General features: G+C 39.8%; 1 protein-coding gene across 5 annotated transcripts in view; it reads right to left on the bottom strand.

Moving 5' to 3' along the window:
• IPCEF1 (interaction protein for cytohesin exchange factors 1) overlaps nt 1–18,465 on the bottom strand; it is a 77,669-nt gene that overhangs the window by 1,291 nt on the left and 57,913 nt on the right. For 4 of the 5 annotated variants that reach the window (XM_027688679.1, XM_027688704.1, XM_027688712.1 and 1 more), the window contains 2 exons: nt 14,327–14,696; nt 3,440–3,630 (listed from right to left, as the gene is read on the bottom strand). In XM_027688679.1, the coding sequence (XP_027544480.1) occupies nt 3,440–3,630; nt 14,327–14,696 (561 nt within the window). The remainder of the gene's footprint in view (nt 1–3,439; nt 3,631–14,326; nt 14,697–18,465) is intronic. The other variant, XM_027688687.1, reaches the window with a different exon arrangement.

Raw genomic sequence — 18,465 nt, forward strand, 5'->3', positions numbered from 1 at the left:
GGAACATTAAAGAACCATGTCACAAAGAGATAGCAAATTATCCATCCTCCTGGAAGCTTGTTCTCATTTTTAGAGCATAGGTCATCAAAGTTAAGTCTACTGGAAAAAATCCATCCCAACTGAAGGCAAGTTATGATTTCATCTAGTTTTTTTTATAGGATTCTTAGCAAAACTTCACGAGAGAAGATTCGTGCAAAAATTACACTTTGTTATGCTGTCTCACAAGTTAGTACTCACTAAAACTAGACACAACAACATTTATTTCTGTAAGTCAAACCAGTTCTCACTGTCTCAAAAAATACTTATTCCATAGCCACGTTATAAATGTCTCTTCTCTGGGAGCTAGACTGAACATAATTTTGGATATGATTTGTGCACTGGCAGTAGAGTGGCTAGAGCACATTTGGCTGCCATCTACCATGAGCTAATAAATCTACCACCACTAATAAATCTGGTGTGTACTTTTAGGCAAGAGCAGCTCAGTCCATATATTGCAGGCATCCTGATTCTCTTGCAAGACATAAGCAGTCACTGATATAGGGATACTGAGACACTGTATGTCACAGAATTACAAAATGGTTGAGCTTGGAATGAACCTCTGGGAGTCATTTGGTCTAACCCCCTTCCTTAAGCAGCACCACCTACAGCAGGCTGCCTAGGACCATGTCCAGATGACTTTTGAATACATCAACAGCCTCTCTGGACAGCCTGTGCTAGTGCTTGGTCAGCCTCACAGAAAAAAGGGTTTCTTGATACCCAGAGGAAACCTCCTGTGCTTCAGTTTGAACCCATCATTTCTGGTACTGTCACTGGGCACCACTGAAAATAGCCTGTCTATGTCTTCATTACACCCCCTTTTCACATATTGATGTTCATTGGCGTCCTCACATGCTGTGACATTATGAACCACTTTGCTCTTCCAGCCCTTTTGGCCTATCCATGCAGGACAGAGAAGCCCACAGGATAGAGAAAACCTAGTTAGCAGCTACAATTTCTTCATGGAGGCACTATGCTGCAGTAACAAACCTTAACTGGTTTTTCCTGGCTCCATCCCTCCAGGGTGTGTGTGAAAGCAATGGAATAGTTCTAACCATCTTCTGCTGCCACCAGTTCATCACACCTGAGGACACTCTGTGCTGGTGGCTGCCTTGAAAACAACCTGAAAATACTCCCACACATTAATTTCACTTCCTGGTAGTAGAAATCAGCTGTTTATACATCCATATTGCACTATTGCTGTCATGAACTTTCAACTGCTCTAATCTCTGTGATGGCTTAGCTGCTTTTTAAACACAAAAGCTTGTTCAGCTGTTCAGTGCCAGCCCTTGTAAGAGGACTTCTGGCACTGATGCAGAGGTATGTGCAGTTAGCCTAAGAGAAGAAGAGTGGAGATAAGGAAGGATAAGGGAGAGAAGAGTATTTCCACTGGACAAACTTTGTGGCAAAAAGTCATGTCACAGAATTTTTCCTGTAGCACTAAATCTATTTCCCACATTCACTATGACTGTGATGCATTTGCATATAGCTTCCCTCTCTTCCAAAGTATCCAAAGCATGTTTTGTTAATGATACATTGTGGCAGCAACATTAATCTGTTGTTAAAGATGTGGAGTCAAAGGTCAAAAATTAAAATTGCACTGAAACTTGCATAAGTCACTTTTCAAACTAATAGGGTTTTAATTTAAGCAGAGTACATATGGAACAGAAACAAAAAAAATCCTGATTTTAAATTTCAAGTAGATCATTTCCAATTATCTTATGTCTCTACTACATATTAAGAAAATTGACTTTAAAAGCACATAATTCCACTGATGTAAAGAATGGCACTTTCCCACAGCAGGCATTTGCCTTTCAGACAGGCTAACTTACACACTGCTGTGTACAGAACTCTGTGTCTACGCTACATTTGTCTGGTAAATACTCCGGTTTCTTAGTTTAAAGAAAACAAAACAAAAAAAAAAAAGACACATTTTATAGATTATGACCACTCCAAAAATTATTTTTCCATATTAAATACCGGTGTTAGACAAGACTTACATTATAAGCACTATTAATCACCACTTATACATACTCCCATGCTAAATCAGTGCACAGTTTTCCTCCTTGCTCATGTCTGGCAGTAACGCTTCCATTTAACTCTATACTGATGAAAGTGATTGTCTCACAAAATACAACTCCATTTTTTACTAACTGGTTCTTAGATTTATTATTGAAGCACCCATCAGGGAAAATTTTGCAGAATGTTTCTGTATTTAGCTTCCTATCATATAAAATAGGCATATTTTTTAACTTTCTGTTATGTGATGGGCTCCCTTCATTACTGATGCAAATGAATACTGCTATAGTCACTGCCATACCACTGAAGACTCTCTGATACTGAGGAGAGACTTCACCAGGTCTCATATGGAGCAAGGGAGAATGCCCAAATTCCCAATTGCCTTTTCAATTGCGTCCTTCAGGAATTTCAACACAAGCTGAGGTGTCAAAGCCAAGCCTCCCATTGCAAGCACTAACGAAATCAATGATTGTGCTGCTAGGATAAGTTTTTAGAATCACAGAATCATAGGACCATTAAGGTTGGAAAAGACCTCTAAGATCATCAAGACCAACCATTTTACATCCGTTTCTCCAGCTTGCAATGCTTGAAGTCAAATACATGCATGTGAAACACGATACTCAATTCCTGCGTCTAAAGTATACAAAAAGAAACAAGTAAAGCACTGGGTTTGCATTCATTCTTTCCTCTCCTTACCATATAAATGCTATGGTTAAGATTTCTGTGCCCCTCAGTACCATTCAGAAGCAGGCTTTGAAATCCCGTGACACTTGATGCTGGTGAGTAAACAACATCATAAATCCCCATATTCCAGACAGATTTACTACCCCTTTCATGGAACGTCTCCTGAACCCCTACCCCCCTCCAGTTTGAGGTATATTTCCAAATTAAAAGCAGGATGCTTTTGTTATTAAAAATATTTTAGTTACAGGAGGTCTTTACAATAACTTTGGCACATCCTGTACATTCTCTAATAATCACATAAGGAAAAGTTTTTTTGGCTCAGGGTCATTTTCATGTCTTTTATCATCAACATACTTTGTCTGCTTTTCCTTTTTTAAGGCTCCCCTGTTTAGTGCATTCAGCTGAGCTTGCAAGTTTTCCAGCTAGCTAAGAGAAGCTTTCTCTATTGAATTTTCCAAATAGGCTGGAAATTCTGCAAGATGAGTCCCTTCTGAACTATTACCTCTGCTTCCAATTCAAATTGAACAACAAAACACAGATCAGTAATCGGAATGAAGCAGAAAAAAAAATCAAAACCCAGATTCTCGGGGGCTTTCAGTAAATATGTAATTAGAGTTTGGCTGAAGTCTATGCAGCTTCTTTTTTCAACCAAACTGTTTCTTTCTCTTAGGCTTTTCCTTGACCAGCTCTGCAAACTCACCTTTAATGTGCTGTTCAGCATTCGAATTTTGTGGAGTTTCTCATTAATGGAGGGGTTTTTGCTGCGTTTAATAAATGACTTCCTAAGTTCCTTCTTCGTTGACAGACGACGATCACCAATGGGAGACAGGCTTGCTTGCTCTAATGACTTGTAAAGTCTCTCCATCTCATCATCATCACATTTTTCCTGGTCTGCAAAGAAAATAATAAATTGGGTATGAGAACATGAGTGTGGCAGCAGATAGCAAAAATGCTGTGTTCAGCCACCAGGAAGGCTCCTAGCCAAGTCAAAAAGTAGTGGTACCAGAGTTAAAACCAAGGGCAATTTTAGGGTAATTTCTAGGGTAATAATACATATCAAAAAGACATACTTCCAAACTCAAATGTTTTTAAGAATCAGGTAATGATCCAAACAGATGAGCCTGTATCTCCACTAATAGAGCGCTGCTTTAATGCTCTGAATATATCACAGACTTTGTACAACTGTCAGTAATTCTGTGTTTGAATGAAACCAATTTTGATAGCATCTTCACCCATTCACCCCTCCCTACACAGTAAATCACATTTCTGCCTAGCAACTCACAGGCCAAATTCTATTTGGTGTGACGATTCATCATCAGGTTTTGGTAATTATTGAAAACAGAGTTTTAAAAAAATTGAGCGATTAACTGAAACATGGGAACATTTCAGGGGCCCCAAGAGAAGGTCCTTAGGAAACAGATTAAAGCAAGAACGCTTAGGGCATCTAATGCCTAGCCCCTGAGTTTCACAGATTGCACCAGAGAATTTGCTTGTAGTGCCTCAACAAACCTTGATTATCTCCACCTTAATTATTCTGATGGGTCCCAAGCTGCAGGGCCATCTTCCATGACAGTGAGGACATGAAAGGAAAAGCAAGTAAAGAGCTGAGAATAAAATAAGCATAAAATAAGATGAAAATTGAAGCAAAGACATTTCTCAGAATAAGACAACTTAAAAATGAACAGACAGAGGCCAAAAATGTACCAGACATAGGTAGAGGCCTTTTAGCAGAAGGCCATTTTCAGCAACAGACTGCGCAACTCACTTGTTGTCCTTCAGTCCACACTGCAAGCTTTTCTACTTCAGTGATTGCTAAAGGAAATCTTAAAGTTATTGCTGTTTTCAGGGTGCTAATGAATCCATCAAGATGCACTAGAATAATATTTGTTTTTATTTCACTGAGGGTAGTAGTGCTGGTTCTTCCCAACTGCACTTCTCCACATGCCCATTGAACTGGCTGGGCACTTTTTTCTTTTAATGAAATGTTAAACATTTACTTTTCTAAATCATCTTCAGTCAGCAAATATTTTCTGAACAAAAGGAAGAAGTCTTTTTGCTCACTCATGCTGCAGCCAAAAAGACTTCTCTAACATGTCAGCACACTTAGGAGGCTGATCCTTATCTTTTCCATGTTTTATAAAGTACAGCATCCTTCTACACCCCTATTCTTTCTAAACATTTAGGTTACAAAAAAGGTTTATGATAGGCTACAAATATTTGCCTTCACTGTGTTGCTGGCCTATTCTTCGCTACTGTGTGGTTATAAAAAGCCTACTGTAACTTGACAAGAGCTAAATATAACTTCCAACACTGTTACATTGCTGGGGGAGGAAAAGGAGAACTGTTGTATATTTAACAAGCTGCAGGAAACGAAAAAAAAAATGGAAGTGTAAGGCATAATACACAGCAGTAGTATTTCCTGAAAACAGTCAGCTCATACCATGAGGCTCATAATTATAATTAGTTTCCTGCCTACTTTCTTGAGATGAAGAAGCTGTTTGTTTCCTTAGCCAGCTCCTGAACAGGACTGGCTCAACTCTACTGTAGACATCACCCATCAGGATTGTACACACTAACACTTTGAGAGATGAATTGTCCTTTATCACTATCTAAGAAAAAGTGTATAAGAGGAAAAAAAACTTGCTTCGATTCTGTCCAGCAACTTCTAAATATAGTCAATCCATGGGGGACATAAGGTTCCTTCTCCAGATACTTTTTGAGGCTAACTCAGAACATTCCTCAGTGTCCTAAAAGGGTTACAAAGCAGCAAGCATGAGAAAACACCCTCAATGAACACTCTTCTTCCATGCTAAGTACTCTAATGTCTTTATACACTTGTGGGTGACTGTAAGGAGGACAGTAACACTAAACACAGAAAAAAAATGGAGCCAAAATCAGAAAAGCCCAGCAAAAGGCTCCCAGATGATGCGCTTGACCAGCAATGTGCACTCATCTCCTGCAGTCTTTCAACAGTGTGAACTTAAACTCCTCTCTTATTTCTTATTCTTCCACCATTCTCAACCCCCAAAGGATTAATCAGAATCACGTAATTTCAGAAGGAAAGGAATGTACCAGATTCTTCAGATCAGGTGGATAAAGGAAGTGACAGTAAAGCAACTACATGGAATTTCAGCAAACTGTTGCACAGTGAGGGTGAGTGAAACCTAGAGGGTGTGCAGAGCCAAGTATGAGTTATACAGTACTTTTGTCTCCATCTTTGATGAACTTCAACCACAGTTAAAAAGCAAAAAATGACTACTTTAAATTGTGCTTTTGCATAGAAGCAGATACTGTTGCTGTTGACAGAGTATGTCTGCCAATAAATGTCTATAAGTTGAGGCCAGACTGTCTGTTACCTATCTGAAATTTCACCTTCAGTGTCCTGAGTTCCCCTGAGCCAAGCTCAGAAAGCAAAAGCCCACATTTTGCAGGCTTGAAGCTGCCACTGAATGCACTAGATTCATACTGTAAATCTGAGAGGGGGAGATGTAATAGAGGAAGGGCAAAGGCCTTATGTTTAGTGTTCAATCAACAAACCCAATAAAATGATTTGTGATAAGAAAATATATTTTTTACACAATGGTGCGTTACAGTATTTCACAAGTCCCTTAACACCACAAAAGTAAACTAAGAAAGCACTACCTGTAGTTTGCTTGCTTGCTTTTCCCATGAGAAAACATTAAGGTTGGATAACAGAAATAAAGAAACATGACTCAGGGATTAAGCACAGACTGGAGTTTTTCTCTAGACTCAAGTATTCCCTGCATATTTGCCCAGAACTTGATATTCTTGCACCTGGAGTCAGAGCACTGACCTGCGGAGGAGCAAGTCTCTAACAGAGGCACAGGCATTCACCAGTTATGTATTTTTAGGCTGCAGTGACTTGGATTCTTCCTGTGAAAGAAACCTGTGGTGTCTAGACCATACTACTGGATTTGCTTTCCATCAGAAATTAAAAATATATGCAAAAAACACACAGTGACACAAGGTCACGCCCTGGTGTAAAAATGAACAGATTGTCTGTGTCAGCCTAACAAAGACAAATGTACCACCCCTATTCTGAGCTTTTTTTAACTTCTGAAGGTTTATAATGGTGGATCTATTCCACTGGCAAAAAATTGCTCTGTAATGAGTCTTTCCAGCCAGGTCACACAGCTAACAGCAGACACTTTAAAATCACTTCAGAATAAAATACTGCAAGTTATCTCTCCCACCAGCCACTCTTCAAGCTAAGCACTTTCTGTCTCAGTCATGCAAGTTAGGAAACTGAAATGCTACTACAGCACTTCTTTATCTCATCCTATTTTAAAGATAAAATACATTCTTTTTTCTCTTAGGACCAACCAAAGGATTAGTGGTAAGGAACAAATGTCCGCATTGGAAGGATATTACATATTGTGAGTGTTTATGATTGTGTACATGGAATCGGAGGAACACACAAACTGTGGACTTTTCCCTTGCCTTGGGCAGTACTAACTATAAGTCATTCTGTTGACCGATGCTACTGGAAGGATCTGTCTTCCTGGGATCCTGCACCATGCCCTTCACTCAAGCCTCACAGCTTGCTAAATCTTCAGAGCACTTCTGGAAAAAATTCTGCAGAACTGTATATCTCTTTTAACTTTGTCAGACTCCACAACGAGAAAAGTGGAAAAGAAAACCTGTCAACAATAAAACAGGTTGTCCTCAGGACAACTGGGCTCCTGAGCTGGTAGGCAGGGACAGGGAGCAGAATAGCCCCCTTGTAATCCAGGAGGAAACAGTTAGCAGCCTGCTGAGCCACTTAGATGCCCACAAGCCTATGGAACCAGATGGGATACACCCTAGAGTGATGAGGGAGCTGGCAGAAGAGCTCGCCAAACCACTCTCTATCATTTACCAACAGTCCTGGCTCACTGGGGAGGTCCCAGATGATTGGAAGTTGGCCAATGTGAAACCCATCCATAATAAGGGCCAGAAGGAATATCTGGAAAACTACAGACCTGTCAGCCTGACCTCAGTGCCTGGCAAGGCTATGGAGCAAATCGTCTTGAGTGTGATCACAAGGAACCTACAGGACAGCCAGGGGATCAGACCCAGCCAGCATGGATTTAGGAGGGGCAGGTCCTGCCTGACTAACCTGATCTCCTTCTATGACCAGGGGACGCCCTTGCTGGATGAGGGGAAGGCTGTGGATGTAGTTTACCTGAACTTCAGCAAAGCCTTTAACACCATCTCCCATAGCATACTCCTGGAAAAGCTGGTAGCCCATGACTTGGACAGGGGCACTCTGTGCTGGGTTAAGAACTGGCTGGATGGCTGGGCCCAGAGAGTGGTGGTGAATGGTGCTGCATCCAGTTTGCAGCCGGTCACTAATGGTGTCCCCCAGGGATCAGTGCTGGGCCTAGTCCTGTGTAATATCTTTACTGATGATCTGGATGAGGGGATCAAGTCCACCCTTAGTAAATTTGCAGATAACACCAAGTTGGGGGTGAGTGTTGATCAGCTGGAAGGCAGGAGAGCTCTGCTGAGGGACCTGGACAGGCTGGATAGATGGGCTGAATCCAATGGGATGGGGTTCAACAAGGTCAAGTGCCAGGTCCTGTACTTTGGCCACAACAACCTCATGCAGTGCTACAGGCTGCAGGCTGGGGACAGAGTGGCTGGAGAGCAGCCAGGTAGAAAGGGACCTGGAAGTTTGGATTGACAGGAAGCTGAACATGAGCCAGTAGTGTGCCCAGGTGGCCAAGAAGGCCAATGGCATCCTGGCCTGTATCAGGAATGGTGTGACCAGGAGGACCAGGGAAGTGTTTCTTCCCTTGTACTCAGCACCGGTGAGGCTGCACCTCGAGTACTGTGTCCAGTTTTGGGCCCCTCAGTTTAGAAAGTATGTTGATGTGTTGGAGCACGTCCAGAGAAGGGCAACAAGGGTGGTGAAGGGTCTGGAGCACAAGTCCTATGAGGATTGACTAAGGGAGCTGGTATTGTTTGGCCTGGAGGAGGCCCAAGGGAGGAGACCTCATCATTCCCTACCACTACCTGAAAGGAGGCTGTAGCCAGGTAGGGGTCGGTCTCTTCTCCCAGGCAACCAGTAATAGGATAAGAGGACACAGTCTTAAGCTGCACCAGGGGAGTTTTAGGTTGGACATTAGGAAGAAGTTCTACTCATAAAGAGTGATTGGGCATTGGAATGGGCTGCCCAGGGAGGTGGTGGAGTCACTGTCCCTAGAGGTCCCTAGATGTGGCACCTAGTGCCATGGTCTCATTGACAAGGTGGTGTTAGGTATAGGTTGGACTCGATGATCTCAGAGGTCTTTTCCAACCTGGTTGATTCTGTGATTCTATAACTGGTGCTGACCTGAGGAAAAGGGAAGTTCTGCACTGAAATTTTTTCACATTCAAGAGAAAGAGGCCTTCTATGTTGGGGTAGTAGTAGTATTTCAGGTAAGGCATAACTCCTGACAAATTCTGATTCAGGGGAAGTAAAACATAATTTTGTGGCTTGATGCCACTTATCTGGAATTTCCGTCTAAATAACAGGAGATATCACAGACAAGAACAAGCTGCCAGAGGTTCAGCATGCCTACTCTTCACCTCCTCAATTTTCAGCTTCCATCCTCCTGTTGGCCAACTTGCTACAGGTTGGAGACATTAAGGTATTAAGTCTCCCCACCTTGGAGTAGCAATACAGAAGCCTGTTTGAAATATCAACTTGAATGCTCTTTAAGCTTACAGAAGTGAAACTATCCAGAACTTTTCGAAAAGCAGCTGTGAAATATAAAGCTGACTGTTTCCCAGTGGTAAAGATACAGAAATTGGAAATGTTTGCCAGAAAGAGCATTTTTCATTGAAAACCACCTCTGAGAGAACATATCTTACTAAATCCAGGCTGAAATGTAAATATTTGTTCTCCTATTCTGTAACTGAGATCTCACAGATCCCCAGTTGTGTATTAATCCCAGTGAAAAAAAAAATCTGCTTCTTCCTCCTGTCCTTGCTACTCTTATGAGTTTCTTGTAGCTTTGCCGGCACCTCTATTTCTGATTCTGTCAAGTTTTTTTACGCCAATGGAACAACACACAACCCAGTTGAGGAAAGCAGAGGAAAAAACTCATAAAACACTTTTACTCTTACCTACCTACCCACCCACCCCCTTTTGAATAGGAATATGATGTCACCTCAGGGAAATCACATTTCCCACATAACTATGGAACAGAAAATACAGGAAAAATTTTAATTAGGTGAGCATAGATTAGGCAAACTCCTCACTGGCAAATGCAGAAGTAAAGGTAGGAGAGATTGGAAGAAAATAACAGGAAAAATTACATTACCACCAACAGTTAGCTGCTTTTTTCTATAACAGTATAGTGGACTCTGAAGTGAAGTATAGAATTTTAATAAATGGACTGAACTGGAAACAAAACAAATAAGCATCTCTTTTTCAGAGAGTTCAGAAAACTGTAGTACAATAGTTTTCACTGTTATTTCTAAACCTTTTTTGATGAGAAACAAAATAATTATTCAAACACAGTTGTTTCTCTACCCAGTTGTTCTCACCATAGGCATACCACTTGGCTAGTCTCAGCCACAATCTAGCCATTTTTTCTAACTTCTGCAAAAGGAAAAAAGGGGCTAGAGCACACCAGAGGGTCTGTTCTGGCTATTATTGGCACAGGCAGACTCCAGAGGGGAAGAGGATGTCAATTCTGAGAACAGAAGGAATTGAATGCATCCAGCTCCTATTTAACCAACTCCTTCCCACAAAACCAATCCAGACAAAACTCAAGTGGTATTTGTAAAGTTGTCCAGGTTTCTGAATATATCAGCACACACTAGATCTTCTGCCAGCTACTGTGAGCTAAGGTAAAATAAAACAGAAGTGGTAAAATAAGAATTCCTTGCCAAGATGTATTAACTTGATATGATCATAAAACCCACATAAAATGCAAGGAAGAAGAGTTCTTATTGCTATAGTAGTAGATCCCTAAATAAATACAAACCAACCTTCCTATTATCTTATAGTAACCTTCTGGTTCCTGTGGCTTCCTTTCATTATCACATTTTTTGATGATAATGGTGGCAGCTCTTAGATACTTTTTGTTGTAGTGACTGCCAGAAGAAATTCAAAGGATAGCCTAGCAATCACAGAGGGAGCAAGGACAGCTTTTTGATACAGAGCCCAAACGCAGTCAGATAGTTGTTTGTATTCCCAACTCTTTCTTGTTTATCTTTCAGTTTCTTTGTGTCACCGGCAGCTTAGAATCCTTTGTCACTGTGCATGTAGCAAGCCTCAACACCAAAATATTAAATATTCCCAAAAAATAAATAGAACCATAATGCTGATCACCTTTCAAAAGAGAAAACTGATCAACTCCCCTTCTTTGTACCTGTATATTACTCTCTAGTATGAAAAGTCTCCTCAGTAACTGATGCTGAGAGTTAAGACTGAGAATGTTCATAACACCGCTGAGTGGCTGGAAAGATTGTTCAAAATATCATATATTATAGCTCCTTGCACCAGACACTCACAGTTGCTTAGCAGAGTTCATAAAATAATTTTCGTTGAAAAAATAATCCATTATCGTTTAGCTGAATCTGAGGCTTCTCTTACAGAGTTTCATCTATCTATCTCTGAAAACCTTTTCATTGTGTAACTCAACACTAAAGTTTCTTCACCATTTTTGTACTTTTTCATGGTAAGCTCTTCCCACAAAACCACAGCTACTCTTTCTTCCTTCTAGGTACCAATTTTTCTTACGTTGGACTCCTTTTCTGACTTTGGCCAACAAAAGTACTCTTCAGTTCTTGAAAACTTTCCCCTCAGCTCTGGGTTCTCACCAGCTCCAACCAAAAACTCGTCATGGTGTTTTACCATGTAGAATGTGGCCAGAAAGCAGTGTGTGTGACAGATTATTTTAATCTTCACAAGGAGAAGGAGAGAACATGGACACATCTCTAGGTTCTGTGGGGAGTGGGATTAAGGACCACACAGTTGTTCCGATAACAGCAGGGCCATCTTTACACACAGGGAACAAGTAATTTCCAGACAAATGCTGCCAGAAAACAGACTTGTCTCCTCCTGGATGCTGTCTCAGTACTCTGAAACACGTCAGAAATGCATTATTCAGATGCTCTGTAAAGCAAATAGTACGGATTGCACTGAGGTATGTCTTCTTGTTTCACACCAGATAACAAGGGTGTTCTCACCAGTTTTTGTAAATCATGAGATTTTGCAGCTACATTTTACACCACAACTTGAATTCATCTCATAGTATTTGTGCACATCCTTATCAACTAGCTGGAGTGGTAAATTTTTGGAGGTTAAGCCTTAGAATCAGAATTACATTCTTTTTGATAACTTTCATTTGGAACTGAATTGCTATTTTACAGTAATCCTGTTTATTCTACCTCATTCTCAAAGAGAAGTAGCTTAACCTCCTTGCAAATTCTTTCCTAAATTTTTTCAGTGGCCATTGCGGGGGAGGGCTCCATGCACCAACAGTCTCCATACCCTCCCCATAATATGCAGACTGATAAAGGAAAGAAAAATCTGTGTATGGTGTACATCTTACTTGCTCAACAATGGGTTATCATGCAGACAATAACTAGTGAGATTATACAGTTTCCATAGTGACTGTCTCAGTGAAATTTTCTATTTCTGGGATTCTGTCAGCGATCACCATTGTGGTTAGGATAGTTCTGTGTTCTGCCATCAGGGTTGCCCACCAGCTAAGCAGTGAGCAACAGAAGAATTCATTTCCCCAGGAAAAATCTTAGGAAAATTAAACCACCTTGCAAATTGCAGAAATATACCAAAATGTACCTTGATTTACAATTTAATCCCATTTTTATTGGGTAGTATCATTGAGCCTATTAAACTATACTTCAAATGATTATGAATGTGCCATGCTAATTCTATGACCATCCATAAAAGTACTTCACAATTATCTGGAAAAAGTTACCCTTACAGTTATGATGGAAAGCATTAATCTACACATTGTTGCAGGATTGCTGACAATACCAGAGTAGCATATTCTAAACAAAAGTTTAGATTTCTGAAGGGCAACCACCAAATTTTGCTCAACAGGATCTAAAGCCCCTATGCCACATGTGACCTACATTACAACAATCTACATGAATGTCCCTAATAATGTTTTCCAAGGCATTATTATGTCAAATTTAACCCAGAAGGCAAAATTAAAAGAAAAAAAAAAGACATATTTACTATATCTTTGTGACATTTTCATTAGGGAACCCTTTTCTGTTAGCCCCAGCCTTTTCACAACTTGCAAAGCCAGAGGGGAATTGGATTCCCCAATAACTCTCTCAGAGCATAGCACTCTTTTCCACCACAGAGAAATAGGATAAATGCTCACTCTGGGTTTTAATTCCTACTGATCTTCACTGCTACTGAATTTTCTAGCAGAGGACCCTAGAAGGCAGATAATGAAGCTGAGCACAAAATATTGAGTTAATTTTCACTTTTGTTAAAAGCTATACTTTGCTCAATTTCTTTTTTTTTTTAAATCAGAAAAACATGACAAAATAAAGGGGTTCTAGCTGTTGATATATGTAAAACAATAGGGAGACTGACAACATAACTAACGTGCCCTATACTGTCATTTTTCAAACAGTGTTATGTTCACCTACAGAGAAATACGCTGAGTTCCTAATGACTCCAGTGCTGTTTCTTTTCACCTTTGCATTACCTTCAGCCTAAGCTTTTAGATACATCTTTGTTTTGCTTTATGCTGAGGCAACCCTGCTCTTTCAGCAACAAAGTACTCATCTGAAGTCCTTACAAGGATTTGGAATCATGGGAAGAGATGATGCACAAGAATGTTGTTTCTTCCTTATGTATTACCTCTCTAAGCAGACTAATTGTATACCATGAACACTGCTTAGGCTTCAACTACTTTTAATGCAGAATGAAGAAGCTTTGCTCAAAAGGCGGGAGATATTGCCTTGCTACGCAGGAGAGTTATGAACAGTAACAACGACAAAATTCTGGAACTATGCCAACTTTTTCATTTCATTTCATTTCATTTCATTTCATTTCACTAGGAGGATACCTGTGCAGAAACCTATTTGCTTAGATAAAATCCAGTCTAATGGACTTTCTGATTCAGGATTGCAGTTGTTTTCTCTTGATTACAATGAAGCTTAATGAAACGAATAGGGAGTATGTACTTCAAGTAAATACAACTGCTTTTATTTTTAAAATTAGATTGACCTAACCACATGCTCCATTTTGCTTAGAGTGTCTGTTCTGTGACACACTTTCTTAACATTTCAATTCAATCCTAACGAATAAAAGACATCTGCATAAAGACAGTTAATAAAACCATATCTCTGTTAGATTTATATACAGAAGCTATGACTTAACATACAGGTAAAATTTGAGAAAAGTTGTAAAAATACCTACCAACTAGACACTAGGTTATATATTTAATGTGCAACAAAGTAAATGTTTGTTAAAAATGATGTGCCACTGGAAAACTCTTCAGTGAAGAACATAAAGGAAAGAAGGGAAAAGGAAGTTGAGGAAACCCCTGAACTCTCATATTGTTTGACTCTGCAGTAAAAATCTTATCTCTCATTAGCTCACCTTTGGCTAGTGATCTCTGTCCTGTTGCATCTGGCACTGCTAGACAATGTGCATCTGCACTTAAGTAAGAGTTTTGGGATCCACTGTTGGATTGGGAAAGCTGGACTTCCTGGCTTTCTGCTGCTTCTCCACAGACTACTTCTGGCGGCTCATCAGAATGAATCTGTATGCAGAAAGTTAAAGGCTGATCGCCCTCTTCTGTGGCAGAGCTGTTAACTAGGTCAAGCCAGGACTGCCTCTCGGAATAAACCACTTTGGACGCCAAGGAAGATGATGACTCTTGCGAGTTGAAAGTGTTTTCAGGAGAGGAGAGAGAACAAGATGCTTCACTTGACAGAGTTGAGGTGAAAGATGACTTCTGCTGATCCTGCTTTTCAGAAAAAAAAAAAGCAGAGGGGGAAGAAAAAAGAAAAATTATTTATAAGTCATTCTTGTCCCTAGGTTCTACATGTTATAGGTATAGAGCTGAAATGCTAAATGACCAAAAATTGGTGTAATCTCATTAATTATCCATTCAAACAAGCCTGAGCTATGGTAGCCAATCTCCTACAGAGCAGTAGCTTCACAAACTAAGTCCCAAGGAGGCCAGAGGCAAAAGAGATACAAACCTGACAACGTCTAGAAATAAAAGACCAAGGAAAAATCTTGTGTTGAATGTAGCCTTCCATGCTAGTCTCACACTCACCTTCACTCTTTAATTTGTGTTCACTTCATTGCTCTAATCAAGAGCGCAGAAGTGAAACTCCAAATTAGCCATTGAACATGAAGTTTTCTAGAAGCATTCGACAATTCCACCAATGCAACAAGCATAGATTATTGGTACCAAGCACTGAAGTACACTGAAGTACAGTAAAAATGTATTTTGCCTGGTCCATTCAAGGGATAATCGTTCACCAAGGCAAGAAGGCAATATGATGGCAAATTAATGATGGAAAGAAAAAACAGATAGTTATAGGACAAAGGGCAGGAAATGGGGAATGGTACAAGATTTGTGCTTGCTTGTTCACCTCCTAAGATTCACCCTTCAGCACATGATCTGGAAAAGGATCCAAACTTTACGAGAAACACATCAGAAACCATTGAGACATCCTAAGGCATTCAATAGGCCCCCACTTGTTACCATGCCCGAACAGAAACACATACAACCAGAGAGGTCTCAGAGACATCTAACAGTCATCATTGTTAGTTAGGAGTTGAAATTCCATTTAAAGAAAGGTTGAGACAAAGAACAAAGTTTTGAGAAGTATTTAACTTCCCAGTCAAGTGATTAGGTGCCCAGGTCTTTGTCTACACTAGAAGTTTACATTGATTGATTTGTACTATTATCTGGTCACCAAAAACAACTCACACACGAAGAGCTATCACTAGTCTACGTCTTCCCCACTGAAGAGATCAGCTAAGAGAGTCAAATACGCAAGTAATACATATAAAACCCACAAATATACATACAAATACCCAGAACAGAATCAATTGACATTGATAAATAAAGTAATGGAAGAGGAGGAAAGACAAACCTTATAGTGAAGCTCTTAGCAGAAACTATCAGAAATTGTGATGAGATCATCATGATATGAAAGCCAGATTTCTTGCTACTGCAGAAATTTACTTCTTCTGCAAGTCATCTGCCAATGCCAGTATCAGAATACCAGACTTGATAGACCACAATTCTGGCAAGTTTATGTACTCAATATATATGTAGAATAGATCTGTGCAAGGATTAAAACAGACGATAACTAGACAAAGTATAGGAAATCACTGAGAAGGTGTTGCTAGGGAAGCCTGGACAAGCTGCAAACGCAATAAAGAATACCTATTTATGACCTGGTAAACCAGAAATAAGATTTATTCAAATAAACCAAACCAAGAGTGACAATTTTTTTGATCATGATATATAAAGTTCTGCAATTCAGAGTTGTATACTGTAATGTATACTTCCTTTTTACATTAAAAACAACAAAGTAGATTTGCCTTCCTATGTTTCTAATACAGCTGCATCATATAACTACTACTCAATTCAGAAGATGAGGAAGACCAATATCAGATTGTGGGTACCATTTGTTTCTAACCTTTTCTTCACTTTTGTAAATTTTCAAGGGCATTCATAGTATAATAGAATTGTCAAGGTTGAAGAAGACCTTTAAGATCTTCCAGTCCAACTACCAACCCAGCACTACCACTGCAATCCCTAAACCACATCACTCAGCACCAGATCCAGGTGCCTCTTGCGCTTCCAGGGATTATGACTCCACACTTCCCTGGGCAACCTATTCCAATGCCTGACCACTGTAACAGTGAAAAAAATTTTCTAGTATTTTATCTGAATTCTCCCTGTCTCACTTTAAGACCATTTCATCTAGTCCTCTCACTGCAGGCGCCGTAGAAGAAATAGGCCTCCACCTCAGAATAACCTCCTTTCAGGTAGTTGTAGAGTGCGATGAGGTTCCCCCAAGCCTTCTCTTCTCCAGGTTAAACAACTCCAGCCTTCAGCTGTTCTGCAGAAGTCTTAAGTTCTCTAGTTCTTTCACAATTCCTCCAAGACTTTCCCAAACATGGCAGGACCCAGGCAATTATATTCCTCTTATGAGAAGTACAACATTGTGTTTCTGGTGCATTTTTGTTTTTAAAATGGAAACCTTCACATATGCACCCTAAAGCAAAAGACAGACAGATGCCATCACAAACTATATGGGTGAGTGCTAAAAACGCTCACAGGGAACACAGGTGACGTTAAGCATTTCAGCTAAGAGCACCTATCACAAAGACAAATTTTCGAAGTATTTGTAAAGTCAAGCAGATCAACTGAACAGTAAAGGCTCTTGCTTATATGGTGTGAATGGTCAATTGTTCAAAGCCAGGAAAGGAAGATGTTAGATATCACCTCCATTTTTCCGGCATTTTTCCATGCAAAAAAAAGGCTATTGAAACTAAAACTGTGCTACACTGAGTGGAATATATTTTTGTTTTCATTTTTATTTTATGTTAAATAAAAAATGTGGGTGAGAATAAATGACTGCCAGAAGGTGTTTCTTTTTCTCTACATATGTGTTGTGTTTTGTTTTTTTCTTTGGCATGACAAATGTTTACTTAACTTATTGGAGTGGTTCCTTTGGAATTTTTGCAATCATCTATATAAAAACAAATATCCATTTGGGGATATTTTAAAAAGCAGATCATAAGCATTCCACTGGAGATCAGTGAGTGTCTAGACATTTTTTAGAGAAAAATTACGACCATTAAACGACTCAATTGCTTTTTGGGGATTGCTGCAATCTATTGTCTCAACACATCTGTTGATTTTTGAACTGTAAATCCACTCACACGTGGACAAATTAATGCAGGTGGTCAGTTTAACTTTTGTCCTACAGATGTTAAAATTTACTTGTTCCTCACTTGCTTTTTTCTTCCACAGTACCCAAAAGTATGGATGAACATGGAAAGCTCATGATCACTACTTTTTTCAAGTTTCAAAATGGTTTGAGTCAGCAGAGGATAGAAAAACCAGTATAAACGTTATGCTAGAAGTACAGCAAAATGTTTGCTGCTCTAAAATGTAACAGAGCCTCCACCTGGGTGTCTATTAGTTTCCAGATTAATAATTTTCAGTTTGGAGTTGATTTCAAGAAGTTTGGAGGCCTTTCAGTGTAAGACAACATTTGTTTGATTTTCCAAAATGGCCAGGCCTCCTAATTCCTATTTTGCAAAATGGCTTTGCACTCAGGAGGAAGAGGTGCAATTAAAAAAAAAATAATAAAAAAAATTTAACTTTAGTTAATGCCTCTGGCATTCTTGATGCTGGGCTGAGTTTCACTTCCAGTTGCAATTTGAGAAGATTAAACCAGGCCAACCAAAAGTGCTGTACCCACAGAGTATCAACCCAAATCCACCACATTACCACAGCTTGGTTCAAGAACACTGCAACAAATAAACATGAAACAATCAATATTTAACCAGCCTTCCCTGAGATAACCATGGGCTCCACCTCTAGAATTGACTTCCTCATAGAAGCTGTGCCTTCCCAATCCTCCCAATGGTTTCCTTGCTCCAGCACTTGTCCAGAAGTGAAAGGGACATTAAATCAGGTATTTAAAAGAAGACTCTGACTTGCAGTCAAACACAACTGCATTGGTACCCAACTGTTC

Source organism: Neopelma chrysocephalum, unplaced genomic scaffold, assembly GCF_003984885.1.
Source record: "Neopelma chrysocephalum unplaced genomic scaffold, ASM398488v2 Primary Assembly neopelma1_23, whole genome shotgun sequence".
Lineage (NCBI taxonomy): Eukaryota > Metazoa > Chordata > Aves > Passeriformes > Pipridae > Neopelma > Neopelma chrysocephalum.